Below are 23168 nucleotides of genomic sequence, written 5' to 3' on the forward strand. Positions count from 1 at the left end.
AGATTATTATTACAAAACATACGCTAACCACTTCAGCCCTATATACTTTCGCTATTTGAAAATAGCCGATCTACAAGCTCGTAGCTTGTAGATCTGCTATTTTCAAAGGATTTTATACATTTGGAAACTTGCGAAATGGGACATTCTGCATAATGAGTACTTTTACTTTTGGTACTTTAAGTATATTTTGATACTTTTGTACTTTTACTCAAGTAAATTTTTAATTACAGACTTTCGCTTGTAACAGAGTATTTCTACATTGCAGTATTGATACTTTTGTATTGATAATTGATACTTACTTGAGTAAAAAAGTTGAGTACTTTTTCCACCACTGCTTGTATCCCTCCGGCGTTGCTATCGTAGACAGGTCCCACTAGATCACAGTAGAACCAACTCATTATAGAAAGTCTTGTGTCTCAACCACCTAGTAATCACACCATTTCATGTAACTTATGAGGGCAAAGAGGGCAAAAATTGATTGTTCCAAATGTTACTGTCGTGGGGATGGCAGCAGTATAGTATCGACCCAGGCTACAGGACGAGCAGGCACTTCGACATTTGTCTTCATATGTAGTCTGAAAACGTAAGCTCACTTGGAGCTTACTTATTATACCTCAGGAGTACTGTATAGAGTCTAGACAGAAGTGTTGCCTAAGGTCAACTTTTGGAAAATGCAACACACTCTTGGAAACACATAAGATAAGGCAGTTTTATGATACCACGTTGCTTGGTGGGTGTGTGTGTGTGTGTGTGTGTGTGTGTGTGTGTGTGTGTGTGTGTGTGTGTGTGTGTGTGTGTGTGTGTGTGTGTGTGTGTGTGTGTGTGTGTGTGTGTGTGGGGGGGTGTGGGGGGGTGTGTGTGTGTGTGTGAGAGAGAGAGAGAGAGAGAGAGGGAGAGAATTGAGTGCGTGCATGTCTGTATAAGATAAACCTTTATTGATCATCTTACAATAAATGCACCGAATCTTTGTATGTATGTATGTATGTATGTCTGTCTGTCTGTCTGTCTGTCTGTCTGTCTGTCTGTTATCCACGTATCTCGATAACCGTTCAACCGCCCGACTTCAAATTCGTCACAAACGACCCGAGGGAGTGCAGTGCCTGGTGTCGAGTCGGCCGGATAGGCGGTTGTCTAGAACCGCATGGAAAATCTCTGGTCGTGGGCCAAATGAGACAATTGATTGCCATGGCAACCCCAGCCTAAGCTTGATTTGGCAAATCCCCCACACCTGTCCAATTCCCCACACCTGCCATTTCATTACTTTGTCCACTTTCCAGAGTTAGTTTGGCAATGTGCTTGTCGGACATAGCAATCTATGCCCATATAGTGCACTCACGCACTTCGCACTGACAGACAGACAGACAGCTAGAGAGTAGAGACGGGGTGAAAACATAACCTCCACCCTGGCCTGGTGGACATAATGAAACACAGGAGAGGTAAGAGTAAGGCAAGAGTCCAGTCCAGAGTCCAAGCAGGAATCAATCTAGTCAAGTCAGTAACAGACAGTGTAGGACATAAGTTCTCATGTGTAGTCAAGCTTGTTTGTGCAGCCTGATGGCTACTGGCACAAAGCGCTTGGAGGAATGCCAAGGAGGACTGAGTCTGTGGCTGAATGTGCTCCTCATCTTTGCTACCTCATTCATCATAGATGAATCCGCAACCACCTCCACATTGTCCAGTTCAACTCTGACTACAGAGCTAGCTTTCCTCACCAGCGTGTTCAGTTTGTTGGCATCCCTTGTATTGATACCCCCCCCTACCCCCCCCCCCCCTCTTTCATTTTCCTCTTTTGTATATATATATTTTTTCTCTCTTCATACCAGTAACCTGAAAGCTGATTGTATGACATTATGTATAGTAGTGTGTATATCTGTCTGTCTCATCATGATTTGTGTGCATGGGGTTCTCATCTTAAACAAGCTGCGTGCTTAACTGAGTCTTCCAGTTTAGTAGACCTTGTATTGTGAATTTTGTACTTCCATGTACTGTGATTCTCATGTCTTACTAAATAAAAGTACATCAATCAATCAATGAATGTTACCCCTGCAACAAAACATGGCAAAGAAGAGGACACTGCCAAATACAGACTTATAGAACATCTGCTGCAACCTTTTGCACACATTGTGTGTGTGTGTGTGTGTGTGTGTGTGTGCGTGTGCGTGTGCGTGCAAGAGCTGTGCGTAGTGTAAACAAGTAAGACGTGCGAACGCGGGAAGCGAACGCAGCTCGAAAATAACAATAAGAAGAATCGAAAGGAATGAGCAATTGTAGAGAAGTGGGTGGTACAGTGAAATTAGTGAGAACAGGGCCGGCACAAGAAGGTTCCATACCGCTAGCCCCATTTTTTATTTGTCTTTTTTTTTTTGTTATGTTTGTTTGTTGTGTTTTTTTTTTTTTGTAAATGTTTTTTGTCTTTGTAGTTTTTGAAATGTGTTTGGTTTAGGCATGTTGCAGGCTGTTGTGCATTTTAATTAGAGCATTGTCTACATTCCTGCGTTCTTCATGGCCCTTGTTATTTTTGACTGTAGCTGCTATATTTCTCTCAGAGGAGTGTAATTAGTCACCCAGGGGCAGGCGGATTTCAGCCACTCTGTAGTGCACTCTGGCGGCTGCACACAGGCAGTGCACGCACACAATACTGCACACAGACAGACAGACAGACACACAACCCGAGCACGGTTTCATAGTAAGCGGCGCGCCTCCTTCCGCTGCGTTCGCAATAATGTGGCATTTTATATGTGTGCATCCTCCACATTGCCTGTGCAGTACTATTTGTTGGTTCCAGCTGTAACACTGGCTCACCAGTCACCCTGGAGAAGGAAGGACATGGATACAGAGTGAGAGAAAGAAAGACAAAGGATAACTGGAGAGAGATAGAAGGGGAGAAAAGCCAAGAGGGGGAGAGAGACATGGAGGGATACTAACAAGAAATACACACACACACACACACACACACACACACACACACACACACACACACACACACACACACACACACACACACACAGTGCTGCGTCAGCAGCCACCGCGCACCTGGAAACGACAGTAGCTTCAGGGCCATGGCACCCTCGGCACCGAATGCACACACGTCTCTCACACATACACACACACGCGCACACACACACACACACACACACACACACACACACACACACACACACACACACACACACACACACACACACACACACACACACACACACACACACACACACACTGAGCCTTCATCAAACTGTCAGCATGCATGTCTTCAAAAACATCAAAGCCTAAAAAAACTCTGCAATGCTTCATAGTTCTGCCAAGGTATTGGAGCAAAGGAGCTGTAACTGTATGCTGTAAATGCATTCCATGTACTGTACCATTAGTTTACTGTAGAAAGTAACGACTGTAAACAATACATTATATATTAGATACAGTCCTGGTGGTATTAACAAGTCAAATGTCTTTCTTGTTTTTAATCAAACAAATTGAATTAATCGATAATAAAAAATAATCGATAATCGATCTTAATAAAAAATAATTGATGGGGGGGTACATTTTGCTTCAAACATAAAAAAATAGTATTAGATTAATAGTGTTATTACATCATATTTTGCCTAGTGGTTGATTACAGTAATCGAATTAGATCTTCTCAATTATTCGATTATCCAATAAGTAATCGATAGAACAATCGCTATCAAAATAATAGATTGTTTGAGCTCTATGCATAGTAAGCACATAGTAATTCACTCTTCCGTCCGTCCGTCCGTCCGTCCGTCCGTCCGTCCGTCCGTCCGTCCGTCCGTCCGTCTGTCTGTCTCTGGCAGTCTGTCTTATTAAGCTGTAAAACCACTGGCATCGTAGAAGTACCATACTACACATGACCTCAGAGGCTCAGAGATAGGGGTTAATAGGATTTTCAGGATATTGTTTGGGTTCTCTACTGGAAACCACCATAGGGCCCATGTTAAACCCGGAAATGTTCTACATTTTCATGATTCAAATGTCATCTGTAGTCTTATCAGATTAGATTAAGCTTCGTTGCTAAAAGTTGCATATTGGGCAATTTGATCAATTAGCATAATGAGCTAATTAATTGGCAAAAACTGGAAATGGCTTTCATTTTGCTCCCAGTTAACTTAGAAAGGTGATTTAAGAGTCAAGTCCATGTTTGTGATGTCCATAAATTCATCTATCATGGTGAAGTCATGAAACCTTTGTTAATTTGCACAATTTATATTTACTAATTATAATTATGTAAAGATTAGGTCAAAATCAGGAAATGGCTATATTTTTTTGATTAGTAAACATATAAAGATTATTTTTGAGTGTGTTAATGTCCAATGTATCTCTTGCTATAACTAAATTATGAAACCTTTCCTCATTTGCATAAATGATGTAATAATTATAGGCCAAAACCAGGAAATAGCTGTTTTTGCTTGTAGCTAATTTAGAAAGGTGATCTTAGTCTATTTATTGATTCTCCACCTTCTCACCTGATCTCACAACCCTTGTATACCTTGAGAACTCACTGAAGGTTTTTTCCATTAAGTATGCACACCACACTGGACCTGCAGTTCTAAAGATGTTTTTTCTTTTTTTGGGGGGGGCTTTTATGCCTTTAATGATAGGACAGTAGACTGACAGGAAATGGGGAAAAAGTTGGGGAGAGACACGCAGCAAAGGTGGTCGGGATCGGGATTTAAACCCGCGACACGTCATGACATGTCTAATCCAGTGAAGTGACTCAGTGCGATGGAAGTCTGTCATCATGCAGCAGTGGCTCAGGAGGTTGAGCGGCTGTCTTGGAATCCGAAGGTTCCAGGTTCGACACTGAACTCCTAACTACTCCGAACGAGTAGGATGGTGCCTTGTATTGTTTCCTCCGCCATCTGTGTGGGAATGTGTGCGTGAATGGTTAAATGTGAAGTACATTGTAAAATGCTTTGAACAGTCAGAAAGGCTAGGAAGGCGCTATGAAGGCCATTTACCATCATCCATCCCGGCATGATGCACACTCTGATGTCATTACTTGGCTGCATTGGAACATTGATGAACATAAAAGCATTGCTTGCAGTGGCATTGCTATCATTCTCAATGGCAAATCCTGGACAAAATGCTTAACGGATGCTTGTGGCTGTCCTCCGCCAAGAACCTGTCAGGCTGTGACACTATCTCCTAACCCTGTGGAAAGGGCAAGGTATGCACTTAAAGTACTCCTAAAGTACCATGCCTAGTCTCAACACAGTGCTTGGGGAATTTGGTGCCACTCACAGTGACCTAATAGATACTGGTAGGTACAGAGTTCTTCTTTGCATTATATGGGCAGAAGAATATGATTCTGCATGCATACAGTATATTGCATGCTCTTCTCCAGGTCACTACTGTAAGTGTGAAGGAGGTGATATCCACTGCTGCAACCCACTCACAACAATGATGGTTATAGCTGAATGGGTAGAGAGGCCACCTGGGAAACAAAACAATGTGTCGAGGTGTCCATAAGCGTCCATAAGCGTCTTAGGGTACTTAGAAAAGTGCTATATAAATTTGAGATATTATTATTATTATTAAGACATTTAACCCCTAACTGCCCCCAGCAATAAGATGGTTGAAGCTGTAAACTGAATTTCCCCCATGGGATTACTTACTTAGGCCCATCGCACCCAGTGGAGCATAGGCCATCGAAGACTCTTCTCCATCCAACGCGGCAGGTGTTCTTAGGCCGCCCTCCCCATGGGATTAATAAGATGTAAAACATGAAGATGAAGGAGGCCGAAGGGAATGAGAGAGATGATGAAGAGGGTGAAGGCCATTGAGTGTGAGGCTGTGGTTATTAGTTAACTTGAAGTGAATTTATAGCTGTTTCCTGTATTTGGAAATGTATGATCCAATACCCTAAAATATGTTATTGGTTGTAAATTTGTTACAATCTAAAATAATTTACAAGTCAGCCAACTTTGCCCACTTTTAGGCCATTTTGAATTTTCACATTTTTGCCAATCAAGTATGGTGTTGTTATAATGACTATGTTAATAAAGGCAATACATGTTTTCTTGTATTTTATATCCACTATGCAGTACATTATCATTAAAATAAACTTAATTTGGGATTATTTTTAAATGTTCTCTTTTATTTTGCCCTATAATTTATTAATTGTTTAATGAATAACCTTTTTTGTAATTATTGGTCTACAGCAATTCCAAAAATACTTAAAGAGCATAATTGAAACATTGGATTATAATTGTGTTACAATTACGGTCTCTGCATAGCGTAACAGATTTCTTACTGTGTCCTTTTACAACTTCTTGTACACTACTCCTACAACCTCCAAGCTGATGGCAATGAGATAAAAGAGAGGCTAAACAGATCTCTGTTTAATTATTCTTCAGGCAGGCTGAGGCAGCAAGCCAGTGTTTGACTCACTGAGGGTTTGCTAACATTGATTTCTACAGGAAGCCGGCATAAGGAGGAGAGATGAGGGTTACGTTTAAGGGGAAATGTACTCTACTTAAGCTAACATTTGATTTATGGGAGTATAGGGTTCCTCTGTGGTACAGTACATGATCTATTTTCACTGGTGTATAGCATAGGGAGAGGTTATGGTTGAGTTCAATAGGAAATATTTAAAGAGGTGGTGCCGTGGTTTTGCACTTTTTCTGTTTTTCATGTGTCTATGAGGTTGATAGAACTTCATTAAGCCCCCTGGTGGTGTTTTTATGGTGTTTTATGTCTTCTCTGACTATTTTGAGTTTCTACCTGGAGGCTGAAACATTGAGGCTCAAACGTGCCAATAGAAAAACAGCCCTTTAGTGACATAGTAAAAATATACCCTCCCCCTCATTATCATAACACAACTGGTGTGGGCATGAGGAGGAGGAGGGACCAGGACAGGTGGGTGGTGCTAAGGTGGTGGAGGAGGTGCTAAGGTGAGAACCAGGTATACTTAATGAACTGGAGGCGTGTCCACATAAAAACATAATTTTACCAATTTCTGTACACTTTTTTGAAAAAAATCTTCCTCCTAGTATAACCATAATACCTGATGATTATGTTTTAGGGGGGGAAAAATCACGGCACCCCGTCTTTAAGTATTCTCATCAGGTGGAGTGAGAGTATACGGAGGTGGAGAGCCATCTTTAACTGAGACTGTCAGACCGTCTCTGTTCGGCTGAATCCCAATAGGAAGTCCTCAAGGGGGGAGGGGTAGTAGAGCAAGGATCACAGAGAGAGAGATGGAGAGATTAGGAGAGAGATGGAGCATTTTTACTGTGCACATGCAAACTTAAAACTCTGAGAAAGCAGAGAGAGACAAAGATGTTGCAAATCGATGTCTATTAAGTGTTTTGTGTGGGCCAGTTAGAACTCTATCTTATCTCTCTCAAAGTTTAGATGAATAGATGAAGAGTGAAAGGAGAGTGGTGAGAGAGTGAGGAGTAATTGGTGAGGGAGAGCACTGGGGGAATTGTGAGAGAAGAGAATGTTTGACATGTGAAGAGGAGTGCAGGGGTGAGAATATACAGAGAATTGACATTGGCATCACACAGCTATCATAAAGGTCAACACAGATCACAGAGGGAATAGTAGGCTTAGGAAAGAGAAAGAGAGCAGAAAGACTAACATGGGTTTGAGAGGGAAATGGGTAAGAGAGGGCTAAAGAAAAAAGGAGCATGCAGAGACAAGAAGAGTTAGATTCTCAGAGGATGACAAATCCAGGATAAGCTGGTCTTATTACCAGATTCAGGGCTGTGTGCGCTGAACAGCAGCTATAACCTGCTGAGATCAGAAATAGAATGAGACACTTCACAGCATAGTGAGTGCGAGTTTGCAGTAAGCGGGGAAACGTTACCAAGAATTTTCAGAACTCTTTAAAAATAGCTAAAATAGGAGGTCTACAACATGTTATGATGCAATGCGTTGTGAGCTTGTAGATCTATTATTGTTTTGTTTTAATCCATCTAAATAACAGATTATAACAGATAAGAAGAGATGAGTGCTAGGGGATGAAGTGAGTTTTCAGAAGATGGTGACCGATTCCACAGTATGGGAGCCAGGATGGCAGGACTCAGGAGGGAGAAGTACTGTATCTAACTCTCTTGAACTGTTGGCCAGCACAGCGCAACGCAACGCAACGCAACGCAACGCAACGCAACGCAACGCAACGCAACGCAACGCAACGCAACACAGTATAATACAACACTACACTACACAACACAACACAAAAATATGTGATAACACTGCTGCATAAAACAGAACTCTGCAGATCATAACACAGCAGAACAATGTATCACAGAGCATATAGCACTTAATTTTTGAATAGCACTCACCTTTTTTTAATTGAATAACCTCACATGTTTTTTGTTTTTTTTGTGTGTGTGTGTGCGTGTGCGCACAGAATTTTTTTATTACTTTTAATTGTGTGCGTGTTCATTGCATGTGTGTTCGTAAATATTGTTGTTGGTTTCTGTATGCGTGCATGTGTGTGCTAAAAATGTGTCTGTGTAAGTGCATGTCCGGTTTTAATGTGTGTATTATCTGTGCTCTGTGTGTGTGACTGTGTGTGTGTGTGTGTGTGTGTGTGTGTGTGTGTGTGTGTGTGTGTGTGTGTGTCAGATAACGTCCCTGTATTTAATCATTTGTAATCTCTGCTGTTGTACTACCGAAAGTTTAGATTAATTAGTTCTCTTAAGGCTAGCTAATTAGTTAAAGTGGTTTTGTCCAAATATGTCATGATAATACCTGTACCTGTGCGTGTGTGACTTGATGTAAATGCTGGGCAGCATGCGATATGAGCGATATGAGACTGTTTACTGTGTGGCTGTTATCATCACAATGGGATGGTAATGAACACAAGCCACCAAGCATTGTCAAACGTCTCTGTCTGGACTGCAGCCTGTTCTACCCTCGTGGTTTTAAAAAATGTTCATATCAAGGACCCCCAAATTGATGAGTATTTGGCCATGGACCAGCAGTTCAAAAGATTTTGTGCCAGAAGATTTGCGTTCTTCAAATGTTTTCGAACATAGCAGATGATCTGCAAGTTTGGCTTGCAGATCGGCTATTTTTGAATGGACGAAGTATAAATAAGGTTAAAGTGGTTAAACTGATTTCGATGCCCTTTATAATTCCACTTTGAGAACCACTGTTCTAGCCCTACACACTGTTAGATGCAGATACTCATTTACATTGTAGGCATTTCACTGATGGTTTCATCCAGACAGAGTGATCTGTCAGATGATTAGTGCTCACACAGTACCTCTGTGATCCTACAAGATCAGATACAGTGAAATGAGACGTGCCAGTATAAAGCCTGAGTTATACTTAGTTGCATGCAGGTGTCACACACACACCAAAATTAGCCAATAAAGACATGAATTAAAGGGGGCAGGAGGAAAGGGTGTGTGTGTGTATATTTGCTTGTCAGCTTGATTGTATTGTTTGCTCTTTATTTCTTACACTAATTTCCCCTAAGATTTTGCTTTATAATAAGACCTTTGGGTTGTCTTTTTTGTCACAATTACTGTAATCATCTTTTTCTCCTTACTGGGTCGTTTTTTGTTTTCACTTAAACATGTTTGTTCTCTTTGTCGACTCCAGCATCCAGTTTATTGAGACCCATTTGGTTCTAAATAAACCTTTTGAATATTGCAAACTACTGGCCACTGTGACTGAAATGTGGCTGGATTATGAATTTACCTGCTTCCATTGTTAGGAACATAAGCCCTTTTCTTTATGCTAGAATGAAGGTCATCATATAGTACCTGCCTGGGCTTTGCTCATGTGGCTCTCTGTGCCACTGGTTCTCAGACAGTGTGCAGAGGCACACTGGACTGCTGTGCTGTGAGACCAGGTGAGCCTAGGGAGTTTGTAACAACCACACATTTTTTATTGCAATATACATACTACTATATAAAATGTCATTATTTTAAAATGTAGTATATCAGTACTTTGTGTGCACTCTTTTCCCTACACATAGACACATTATATACATTATATACTATAAAAGGCACTCACAACAATCCTTATGGTACTTTTAATTACATTTTAATGCGATTGCACATTTCGTCATTAAGCCTTCCTCAGCGTGATTTGATCACGCTGAGGAAGCCTTAACGCCGAAACCTGTTTATGGTGTGCCCGTGCCATGTACATGTAATTAAAAGTACCAGAAGGATTTGTGAGTGCACTGCTGGCATTTCTTAGTTTTTTTAATTGAGTTTTCTTGAGCTGTGCACCCTGAAAACTATTCTGCTCATTTTCTTTCTACTTTGAAATTCTATACCCTAAAAAATATATTTTAACCACCTTCAACTTGGCATGTCATTATAGGTGAAAAATAAGAGATCTCAAACTCACATCTCTTATCACGACATGTTGCTTGTATATCAGCTATTTTTGCTATGAATACAGAGATTTTGACTTGCTCATTGGTGTGCCTTGGGGTACGAAAAGTTTGAAAAGGACTGCTCTGTTGTACAGCTAGTGTACGAGTCCCGACTGAAGGCATGTGTTGAATGTCCCTGAGATTTTGTAAACCTTAAACTAAACCATATGACCTTCACTACAAGAAAAATAACTATGGATTTCCAACTGAAAAACCTAAAGCGATGCATCACCATGTAGAGTACGTGAACTTAAGACAAACATTGATGATTGTTCCAACTAATAAGATCCGAGGTTATATTCAGTTTTTCCCCTTGGTTAAAACACACAGATAAGAATGTGAAGAATATTCTAATGTAAAGTTTGACTTATTTTTTGGAGTAGTTTGTGTGAAGGGACTCAGTGTTTATAAATATTGATATAGAGGCCTGCTCTGTGCTCTCTATGGTTGGCTTTTGATTGACAAATTGTTAGGCGCTGTCGGGTTCCTATGACTGCAGTTGAATATTAATGACTATTTGTCGATAACTCAAGGATGTGTGTGTGTGTTTGTGTGTGTGTGTGTGTGTGTGTGTGTGTGTGTGTGTGTGTGTGTGTGTGTGTGTGTGTGTGTGTGTGTGTGTGTGTGTGTGTGTGTGTGTGTGTGTGTGTGTGTGGGGGGGTGTGTGTGCCCTTTTCATAATATGGTGTATTTTTGAAGTGTGGGTGCTACTGGGACAACTTTGCAAGCGTTGTCTAGTAGTGTATTCATCTGCCCCATTTGTGTGTGTGTGTGTGTGTGTGTGTGTGTGTGTGTGTGTGTGTGTGTGTGTGTGTGTGTGTGTGTGTGTGTGTGTGTGTGTGTGTGTGTGTGTGTGTGTGTGTGTGTGTGTGTGTGTGTGTGTGTGTGTGTGTGTGTGTGTCGCTTGCGTGCGTGTCCACACAGCTCACTGAAAGTGACATTTCATCAGCCCCCTCTATACAGACTTTCAGGTTCACAAGACATTATAAAGTACCTGTCAAAGAAAGTTTAATGTGAGAGTAGAACGTCACTGAGTCTGCTATGACTGTGCTGCTGGTCAATCTATGATCATGGAGAGACTCTCTTATCTCCAAACTGCAGCTGAAGGGTCGTGCCAAAATACATATTGGAACATAATATGACAAATACATTCGATATTAAAATTCATCCTGTCATTCCATGTGAATTCTACTCAATGTTCCTCCCAACTTGATGATTTGTCACATCCCTGACCCTCACAGACAGAATTCACTGGTGGCCACTGGTGGACAAAGTACTCAAACCTAGTACTTACTGATAGTATACTCCTGGTCAAATATTACTCAACTACAACTTGCTCTGTTACATTTGTACTCGAGTTCAATTACAAAGCAAGTACTGGAGTACAGTTGCTTTAAAAAATAAAATAAAACATACACATAAGTATTCAAAAGTACATATTGCAAAGTACACTTACTTTTTAATATCGATGCATTGCTGTATTAAAATGTAGACATTTCCCAAAACCATTTAAAAGAATTTACTGTTTTTTTCCAAAAATATCAATAATAGTGAAAAGAATACATTCTTCGGTTTTGATTTTGAACAGTCATGAATAGATCCAGTCACACTACCATGCTGTGCTCATCTACCCCCCTCTCTCTTACCTAAGATATCTATATACGTAGCTATTGTTATTCCACCTTCTCAAGGTGACCTCTACTGCATGTTGGATTACAGTAGTTCTATCTATTCTCTTCTCTTTATCTATCTTTTAATTGTATTGATGAACCTGCACAATTAAGAATTTCACCCACCTTACTTGTAATGTAATGTGACAATAAAGATGGATTCTGATTGATTCTGATTCTTATTCTGATATTCTCCCAAGGATAAACATACACACACACTGCTGTATTGCAAAAACACAAACTCAGGTTTCATATTTGGCTGATGGACCTGGAGTCTGTCTCTCGGGTTTTGCCCCATGCTTCTGCAGCGTCCCCTGCTTGACGTCTTCTAATAGTTCTCTTGTAGATCTTCTCGAATGCAGGACTGGAGAGGTAGTAGATGATCGGGTTCAACATGCTGTTGAGATAGGTCAGTGTGATGGTGATGTAAAACACCGTGGTCAGATCCTGCAGGCCGTCACAGCCTTCAGAAACATTGATCCAGATCAGCAGCTGTGTAATGTCACTTGGCAAGTAGCAGATAATGAAGATGACCACCACCACTGTGATGAACACCAGAGCCTTTCTGATCTTGGCATCTTGAGCCAGCTGTCTCCTTCTCAGATGAACAACGATCTGGAAGGTGCAGTAGAGGATTACAGCCAGTGGCAGCCAGAAGGAAAGCACAAACACAGATCTATGCCACTTTAGAGAGAAACTGGACTCGGTCTTAACCATAAAGCTCTCGCAGTGAGTTGTGTTGTTTCTCATTATAGCCACGGGATGAGCCGTCATTGAGATGGTGACCAGCCACAGTCCAGCCGCGCAGCACGTGGCTTTGTAGACACTTAAAGAGTTAACGGGATGGTGGGGGTGCACTACACGCACGTACCTGTCCACAGCAACAGCCATTAAGAACATGATGCTTCCAGTGCGGTTCATCGCCAACATGAAGAGATTAATCTTGCAGAAAGTGTCTCCAAACTTCCAGTTCATCCCATAGAAGTAGTAGCTTGCGCGGAAAGGCAGAGCCACGATGAGCAGGAAGTCAGCCAGTGCTAGGTTGAACAGGAGGACAGTACTGCTCTTCCAGGGCTTGAGGTAGAAGCAGAAGAACCACAGAGCCAGACCATTACCAAGGACACCCAGAAGAGTCTCACTGATTAGTACTGGAGGTAGCAGTTGGCTGAGCAAAGTTCCATTCAGGCAGTCCATTTTCACATACTGTACTGTATGTCCTGGTTTGTTGGATGCAGCATGCAGGTCCACTAAATAACCTCATGAACTCTCACTGTGTGCTTATAAGCGGTGGAATTTGCTCAGCGTAATGGGTTTGTGTTACGGAGGATTATATTTGTAGAATTCACTGGAAGTCCTGTGATGCTGCATTTCATTAGGAGGTACAATATTTCGTTTTGTTTCCCCCACATCACATGTCAATGTTTAACCAGCAGACGCTGTTAACATTTTATTAAACGTGCTGGTTATGGTTTATACAGTTTTCATACAATACATTAGAAGGCTGCTGATAGTAGCAGAATAGTTCCCTGTAATAACAGTTTAACCACTTAAAGTCTATACTAGTCCACCTCCTTTAGTCCTCTGCACGCCAAATCCATTGCAGAAAATAGCAGATCTACATGCTTATACTGTAGCTTGGCTTGTAGATGTGTTATTCTCGCTGAAAATTCACCCCTGGGTTCATGTGGTTAAGGTATGCAGGCTATCAAATTAAGCAGCGCTTGTTCCTGTATTGTTCACAGCGGTTGTGGGATAAGTACATGTGGAATGGGTTACCTGCAAGCCTTAAGTTGATTAGCTCCATTGTTAACTTCAAGTCCTCCACAAAGAGCTGGCTGAATAGCAACTGGACCTAACCTTCAATTAGTTGAGTTGTAACAAGTTCCATTTTCGGTACCCTTGATGTTCTTTATTGCTATTCAATTATTTTACCGCTTAAAAAGAAAAGAAAAAACAACAACACATGGCTCCGTTTACAATTAATTGTACTTAATTGTGTGTGCTGTTCACAGAACGACACGGACGGACAAGGGTGAAAACATAATCTATGACTGTATCTCTGGCCTGGTGGAGATAATAAAAAAGGGCCATGGAATAGACTAAAATAATTAGTTAGTGGATCCAAGTGGCTGGGAGGTTAAATAGGGGCAGATATAATAGCACACATTTAATCATAAACTTTATTCGTTTTTGAAAAGGTTTACTGTGCTTGACCATGAATAAAGGCAGAAATGACAGATAAGGGCAACAACAGGAAATACATAATACTGTAGTATAGCTGTGAATACAAATACATTGCATATACCTGTACCAGCATAATAATAACCTAGTGTACCGCAGGGCTTTATTTTTTTCACTGGGAAGGAAGCTTGGGGTACTTTATCATAGTTCCCTAGTGTAGCAGCCTGCACTGCAAGATGCTGAATGTTAACACTTTTGCAGTGTGCCTGCTGCCATGTTGTGTTTGTTAATCTGGAGACGCAAACACAACACAAAGGCTTTTTTTTTCTTGTGCTGGTGAAAAGCAATCACAACTTCAATTTCTTCGCTGGAGCGGTAAAATCAACCTCCACTAGAATTTCTCCTTTTTCTCTACCCCAGTGATTGGATTAGAATGAGTTCCATTCATTGCTTTTGTCTCTTCTGGCCTCTCAACCAACCATTAGGCCTACTTTTTCTCAAGATTGAACAGTCAATTAACCCCCCTTGTTGGTTTGGTCAGTGTCTGCAGCTCTCTCAGCAGTTGGATCAATTCAAGAACTGTAATTTCACTTTGCACTTGTAGTCTGACACCGTTTTTGGAGAAAGGTTCACATATTGTGTTCACAGATTTTTCTTTTTCCATTTTACATCAAGGACAGGGAATTTTCAATTACCAGAGTTGGTACTAGAAAATTCAGCGTAGCGATAGTTCATGTAGGCACGGAAGGCAGGAGGTTTTCCTTTCATTCGCTAACAAGTTAATTAATACATACACCTATAAATCAGTCTGTCTCTCCACGTTCAACCTCTCTTCATTCGCATTTGCTAAGTTAACTCACACACGCCCTCATACCTTGTTCATTAACAGTATAAACGTGACAACATATAAGTTGTTGCAAGTTGACATATTATTTAACTAAAACTCATCACATGATCAAATGTTACACTGACTTTACTGTATATGCCGCACACATGAGAGACACAGAGAGAGAGAGAGAGAGAGAGAGAGAGAGAGAGAGAGAGAGAGAGAAGTAAAGAAAGACGCAGTTTGACATTACTGACTTATGGATGGACATTTTTTTATTGTTTTAACTATTTTTGTTATATTGTTGTTTGTTTTTCTTTATTCTTGTGCAGGACTTTGTGACACAGCTCTTCGTATTTAGATGTGGACAAAACATTAAAGTGTTCATAATGGAGTAGATCACACTTTTACTCTATGATAGGCTGCTAATTAGAATCATGCACACAGACACAGCCACCGTGTCTTGGCAGAGATTATGAGAAGTCCTGTGGCTGTCTATTGCAGCGACACAAAACCAAATGGAAGGGATGGTTTAGATTCTAGCCCCTTCCTTCCACTTAGCAGTTAGCAGTAAAATGGTAAAGAGAGACACATGGAGTGTGGACAACGCGTTTCCACTGGCACTCCACTCCACCCATAACTCACCTTTTGTATATTCTATTGAGATCATGGAATCTAGAGAAGGGGAGAATGTTGAAACGCATGGAACAGTCTCTAGTGCGTTTTGATCAAGAGTGTTAGCGTGTTGATGGCTGTGTGGATTAACCACTGCACCACCAACTGACACCTCCATTGATTTTTCCTATTTACCTACTCCTCTCTCCTTTACCACCAAATTCAACCTCTTTCTCTCTTCTTTATTGAGATTGAAAGACATCTAGAGAATAGATAGGGAGAATATAGAAACACTCTTAGTTTCTTGTTTCTTATGTCTCCTTTAACTAGCAGGTAAAAAGTCCAGACTCCGTAAAAAAGATCCAATAGAATTCAGCTCCTTTCCCCAGGATATCGTTTGAGAAATACTGGTCCAAAGAGATGTCATGTATGTATGTGTGTGTGTGTGTGAGTAATTAAGAATGACACAAACTTGGTATGCCTAAACTGCTGCAGCATTCATGGTGTATGTAGGTGACGCAACTCCCTGAAACAAAGGTGTGTGTGAAACAAAGGTGTGTGTGTGTGTGTGTGTGTGTGTGTGTGTGTGTGTGTGTGTGTGTGCGTGTGCGTGTGCGTGTGCGACTGTGCGTATTTACCTCAGGGTCATAGATTGTTCTAGCCTGGTAAACCCTCCCTCTGGAAATCTCATTTGTAATTTATTTCAGGAGTGAGTCTGGCATGATCGCGCATTCGGCAATTTGGCTGTGGGCTGGAGTTGGGCTTCAGTAATACCGTTGACTGACAACCCCTTCAGCCGATCAGCAGTGTTCCCCTTCAGCCAGTGCATTTTTACCACCTCCAGACTAATGTGACGCAACGGGACTTTTGAGACGGCCATGCCCAAAATAGGTTGCCTTATTCGGATACATGCGTGTCACTGCCCGCCCCTGCCGGTGCTCTGAATTTTTATTTTTAAATAGGCTCTGTCTTGATTAATTGACCACATATATGAAGTTAAACAACTAAAGTCTATCCAAACGATATCTTAAAAGTAAATTCCGTGCCTCAAAATAGAAGTTTGAGAGCGTTTTGAAGTTTAAAAGAGAGTAGAAAACACTGCGGTCCAAAAAGATGGCTGACGTTCGTTTTTGGTCGACTGCACTCAGGCTGCACTCGGTTCCATTCGGGCTCACTCGAACTCGCCACCTGATTGGCCAACTTTCGCTGTCAATCACAGAACGATGGGCGACGGCGCTGATAGGCTCTTCCATTTGGTGAACGGGCTAGAAAAGCCCAGACAAGCCTTCAGGCCAGACTCCTTCCTGAAATCAAATGGAAATGAGATTTTCCGGAGGGAGGGGCTTTACCAGGCTAAGATTGTACTGCTTACTGTGACAAAATAGAGAGATCTAGAAGTGAAGAGTAAATATAGCCTTGTCACAGTAGAGATAGCCTTCTCCATCTTCACCCACAGCATACCTTATAATGATTTGGTCATATTGGATATTGGATATTTTTTGTCACTGTATATTTGCACATAATGTGAAATTTGTCCTGCATTTACCCATCCCAACCAAACTATTAAGAGTGGTGAGCATTAATTGTACAGCGCTAAAGTACACTTAAACACATTGACCGGGGCGCGAATTGGCGACCTTCCGTTTCGCAGACGGCCTATCCACCCACTTAGCTACATCAGCCATGGTCACAAAGAGCAGATGATCTTACATTATCTTCAAAGTGCTGTAAAGCTTCTTCACTGTTCAACTGCTCTCACTGATGGAGAGAACAATGTCGTTGACAAGCATTGTCTGCAAGTACTGTACACCTGACAGCTATACAAAAGCATTATCTTAAATTAGGGTTTCAGTACCTTTTGTATCGTTCAGAATGCCCATGACTGTTCTCTTGTGTTAGATCTCATCATACATTTGAAAGGTTTTTCGGTAGTGATCAGCTGTCTTTGGTAATTGACTGCACTGTGAAAGAACTTTAAGAATTAAAATTGTGTCTTTTTGTTTTTCAGAATAAAGTGTTGAGCCTTGACACACTGAAAGTGAAACTGCAGGTAAGAACAAAAGTCTGACTCCCCTTTTCTCTGCTGTTCGTCTTGCTTCCTTTGTTCAGTGAGCGCAATTCCCTCGAACCCGTTCCATGTAACAATTATGCTTGAGTACTGCAGACAGTTCTTTCTTGAATTATAGTACAATAAAAGTAGAATGTTGTATCATAAATTCTGGTGTCTCACTGGTAACTTCACTTATTAACAGACGGTTCCTTGTAACTTTCGACAGGTGGAGAGAGCTAAACTTTTTTTATGTGCCTTGTTTATTTATTTATTTACCCCTGCTTTTTCCTTTTACTTCTTCCTCTTGGGGACTCTAGCAAAAGTTTTGCAGCTGCTCAGTAAAACAGCCCATGTCAGTATGTGACCCACTCTGCCAAAATCCACACACGGTACCCAGAGGGAGCATGAGGGGTTGCCCGAGATACAAGTTATAAAGATGACAGTAATGAAACACCTTCCTTGACCCTCCAGTGTCTTTTCCCTCTGTAACAGCATTCATACATGGTTTGGAAACATAGCTCTGTTATTTCAGAACCATGGACAGATACGTTTAGGCTATTTGCATAGGGCCACGAGGTGCTGTCCCAGGTACTGAATGGAGGAGCGAAAGAGAGATAGAACACATCACTTCGGTTCAGCCTTGCTTGCTGAACTTTCAGCTCTAGTTCTGTTTTTTCCATTGTAGCAATCCACTGAATGGAAATGACAGGGAAGTGAAGTTTTTCGGTCAAACGAGAGGTAGAGACAGAGAGGGGGTGGGGGAGATGCCGTAGGCTATTATTTTGTGTTTTTTTTAGTTTAGCAGTCATCTCAGCGGTTAGAATAGTTCATGAATTCTATTACTTGGGGCTTGTATTGCATTTGAGTGCTAAGGTTTAATACTGGCTTCAGCACTTCTGTGAAATAAATGTATTATTGGATTTTGAAAAACCATAGTTTTATGTTGTTATTTAGCCTTTCAGATGCTATTGCAAGGTTAAATCAATGAATTTCATTAAAGTGGGTGACCTGGGAATCTGCCCCAAATATTCCTTTTTCATAGTCTTACCACCTAAGGGCCCAGCTTGAAAGTTTTACATTGAGGCTAATACGGAAGAGACAGTTCATATGAATGGCCTGTAGTTTCGCTGTTTTACCCCTGCTGGTGTCAGAAAGAACTTATCTTAAAGGATGGGTTTTTGACAAACTTTAGACTAGATTTTCTTACCTTAATAAAAATTGTCATAAATACTATATGCTTCCTGACGCTAGTTTAAAGTCTCCTTTCAATCATCATGATATGCGTTTTGGTAAACTATGGTCCCATTTATTTTAAAACTTACGATAAAGTAGGTTATGCTCTTGGAGGGGCGGGATGATTTGATTGATAAGCTACACAACCAATAGCATGCATTCCCCGCCCCCGCTCTTGATTGACAAGCTACCCAAACAATAATGGTCTGGTGGCATTCTTCATTTACAGTCTGTAGAAACCAATGGCGTCACGTTGTCCATTCTTTTTATACAGTCTATGATTACCACTGATACCACATGACAAGAATGTAATTCAGAAATAGGCATAGTAAGATGATAACCTACTGTTTTACTTGCCCCCTCACCATTTTAACTGCCCCCCCTCAGTCACTTCATCCTGGCGCCAGGCCTGCCGAAAAGTTTCAGTTTTCCGCAATGCAGAGGCAGCAGTGGCTCAGAACCTAATGTAGAGCGGCTATGTTGAGGTGTCCCTGAGCAAGACCCTGAACCCCTGGACCCCTAATTGCTCCCTGTGCGCCCCCTGGGGCTCTACACTGCTCCTAATAGGATGGGTCTAATGTAGAGTCCCCATGGGGATCACTACAACTGCTGTACCCTATCCTTATGCACACAGTATCCTTTCCTTCCATTTCATTCAGCACACACTTATTTTCTGTAATAACAAACTAGCAGCAGCTGGTTCCCATAATGTAAATAACCAGAAGTGACCTCCATTCGCGGCTGAGGAGCGCGGGGCACAGCACAGGGATTTAATTACGCCTTAGTTAATCTCCACAAGTTAATTAGTCGGCTGGTCTGCTACACCGAAAACACAAGAGGGAATACGCTTTTCGTTAATTAAATTATCATAAACAGAAGTTGGCACAGACCTACAGACAGACAGACAGACAGATGTGTGAGACAGTCCAAAAGAGTTAATGAGAGGGTGTGTGAGAGAGAATGACAGGAAGAGAGGAAGGATGGAAGGATCAACAGAGAGAAGACGAGAGCGAACTAGAACAGACATGGGGGGTGTTAAATGGAGACGGGAGAACAAGACCAGAGTTATCAGGACAAGTCTTAATGATAATCCACAGAACAGGGGAATGCTAGAGGCTCTGATGAAGCCATCCTGTATCCAGTCTAAAACCACTTGTCTCACGGCCTCATTACCATTCTAATGACTGCAGTGTGACTTCCCTGCAGTGCAACACACACACACACACAGATGTCTGGGTCTGTTGGGATTGCAGTAGATAAGCATAATTGAAGGCAGCTAGCCATAACCATAGCCTCTGCTATGTAATGATAACTCAGAATTTGTCAGTTTATTCAGCATCTATCTAGAATACAGCCTGACTGATATGCGGTCCATCACTGCTTGTTAACCACTTTCAACCTGGCGCATTTCGGTATGTCATTCTAGGCTAGGCGAACATTTTCAAAAACGTTTCAAAGGATTTTGAACTATTTCGACGATATGTAAAAACAGTGTAATGCTACTAATGCTACTAATGCTTTAACAACTCTACTACCAGATATAACAGTGATACAAAACCACTTAAACCCTGGATGCTTCATTGACCTGGCTCCCCAGGGGTGTATTCTTGGTCCCCTCCTTTTTTCCCTGTACACCAAATCTCTTCACTGAAAATAGCTGATCCACAAGCTCACGACGTGTCATGCTGCGACGCGTTGTGAGCTTGTAGATTGGCTATTTTTGCAGAATGTTCACCTATTTTCACGGAATATTCACCTACTGTATTATGACATGCCCAGAATAGGGATGCGAGGGTAGGATGATGATGATGATGATGATGATGATGTTGCTCATTATGATAATGAGAAAGCTTCCTTCTTCTTCCTCCTCAGATTTGGGACACAGCAGGACAGGAACGCTTTCGAAGTGTTACACATGCTTACTACCGTGACGCGCACGGTAAGACTTCTCTGCTGTGTGTGTGTGTGTGTGTGTGTGTGTGTGTGTGTGTGTGTGTGTGTGTGTGTGTGTGTGTGTGTGTGTGTGTGTGTGTGTGTGTGTGTGTGTGTGTGTGTGTGTGTGATACCTACCTTGGCCTAAACATCAGCAGCACAGGGAACTACAACCAAGCTGTAAAGGACCTGAGAGACAAGGCAAGAAGGGCATTCTATGCTATCAAAAGAAACATCAAAATAGACATCCCAATTAAAACCTGGCTTAAAATACTGGACTCTGTGATAGAACCAATTTCCCTCTATGGTTGTGAGATCTGGGGAAACCAGCGAAAAACACCAAATAATGCATGCAGGGCAGAATTAGGACGATACCCACTAATTATCAAAATAAAAAAGAGAGCACTTAAGTTCTACAACCACCTAAAAGAAAGCGACCTAGATGCACTCCATAACAAGGCACTCACACACAGCGAAACCCTAGAGAGATGCCCCCTCAGCCAGCTGGCCCTGGAACTCCGGGCACAAACACAAACAGAGCCACGAGATAGAAAACCCATTGGACTAAACCAAATTATAAAACAGCAAAAGGAAAACTACCTGACACACTGGAAAGAAGCAACACAAAAGCAGAGTAAACTAGAATGCTATCTGGCCCTAAACAGAGAATACGCAGTGGCAGAATACCTGAGCACCGTGACTGACCCAAAACAAAGAAAAATCTTAACTAGGTACAGACTCAGTGAGCACAGTCTTGCGATCGAGAAAGGTCGTCACAGGCAGACCTGTATCCCGAGAGAAGACAGACTATGCACCCACTGCACACAAAATGAAGTGGAAACCGAGCTACACTTCCTAACCGTCTGTCCATTGTACCAAGACATCAGAGACACATACTTCCCACAGATTACAACCACACACGGAGATTTTGAAAACATGACCAATGACAAAAAACTCAGGGTTACGGATGTAACCCCGGTTTCTTTAGAATTCGGAGTAACATACTCACTATGGGATATCAGCGCCCCCTGGCGTTGATGCAGAGCTACATACCATAAACTCCCGGGCCATTCATTGGCTGAGAAGGGTATGTCACGTGTCCGGTAGACCGGAAGAGGTATAAAACCTCTTTCGTGACGTGGCTCATCCTCTTTCGCTTCTCTGCATGGCAGATGCAACAGCTCAAGACATACCTTAATAATAACAAACGTAACTTTGATCAGGACAGAAACCAGCTTTAGCCCACTCGGTGGTACTTGTACTAACCAACGGGTTTTCCTCCTATTAAAAAAAAAAGTTTTATTATTTCCGCTCCCGCGGCTATCTTCTGTTTCTTTCTTTTACTGCTAAAGCAAGTTTTCCTCCTTTGAGTTTTCCGCACTCTTAGCCTTGCGGCTGAAAGCTAACGGGTTAGCTCGAGATGGAGGTTCCACGTCCCTGCGTATTGCTGCTCTGCCGCTTGATGATCGCCGGGGATGACCCTCATGGTTTCTGCATCTCGTGCCTCGGTCTCTACAGGGCCGAGGCATTTCCAAGATGCACCGGGACGCTGCGAGGACTGCGCTCTGTTCTCCACGCTGCACCTCGATAGCCGCTTAGCCAGGGCAGCGCCCTGGCTGCGGGAAGCAGCGACGTCTCGTCCCCGGTCGTCGTGGATCCAGTAACACCCCGCATGGACACCGGCCCAGGGAACGTGGGTGGTGGGGCCCACCACGTGCGCTCACAGTCCACAATGGGCCCTCCGGCAGTCCCGGCTGCGAGCGGCGTTAGCCCCCGCTCGCAGCACCTCCAGGCTGCTACACAAGCCGTGCTACGCAGCACTGCAGCAGCCGCTAGCACCGTGTCTGGGGGAACCACCCAGGTGCGACTACCTAGCGGCTCTTCCTCCCCCTCTTCCCAGCCGTCTACTCCGCTGCCACAGCAAGCGTACCGGGCCAGCGGTGCGTCGCCAGGAGACAACGAAGGGGCTCCGGCGACGGCAGCATAGACGAGGGGAGAACGAGGCAGAAGCTCGTGAGTGAGTTAGCCCAGACTAGCTACGTTAGCTGCTTCGCTAGGTTAACGTCGCCTTAGTCAGGCAGTGTTTTTGTTGGCTTAACGCCCATGCAACAGGTTATTAACAGCGTTGTCCTAGCCTAGCTTGCCTCGCTAGGATAACACCAGCTTGTTAGCCTTCTCACTCTGTGTATCGAGCAAACCTCGGGGGCTTCTGAAGACCTTGGACAGGCTCATCGGGCGCCATTGGGACACATGTTGTTTTTGTCATAAGAATATGTTAAAACGTTCATGCTGTTTACTGTT

The 23168-nt window shown here is 42.4% G+C and overlaps 2 protein-coding genes across 3 annotated transcripts in view; one reads left to right on the forward strand and one right to left on the reverse strand.

Moving 5' to 3' along the window:
* rab26 (RAB26, member RAS oncogene family) overlaps positions 1–23168 on the forward strand; it is an 85305-nt gene that overhangs the window by 21274 nt on the left and 40863 nt on the right. For both annotated transcript variants that reach the window (XM_080454888.1, XM_080454889.1), the window contains exons 3-4: positions 17661–17702; positions 20808–20874. In XM_080454888.1, coding sequence (XP_080311014.1) covers positions 17661–17702; positions 20808–20874 — 109 coding nt within the window. The remainder of the gene's footprint in view (positions 1–17660; positions 17703–20807; positions 20875–23168) is intronic.
* LOC308104347 (hydroxycarboxylic acid receptor 3-like) lies at positions 12280–13224 on the reverse strand (the record flags this gene model as incomplete). Its single annotated transcript, XM_080454761.1, has 1 exon — positions 12280–13224. The coding sequence occupies one exon, from the start codon at positions 13222–13224 to the stop codon at positions 12280–12282; it is 945 nt and encodes a 314-aa protein (XP_080310887.1).

The sequence above is a fragment of the Gymnoscopelus braueri genome (assembly GCF_963280865.1).
Source record: "Gymnoscopelus braueri genome assembly, chromosome: 17".
In the NCBI taxonomy this organism is placed as follows: Eukaryota; Metazoa; Chordata; class Actinopteri; order Myctophiformes; family Myctophidae; genus Gymnoscopelus; species Gymnoscopelus braueri.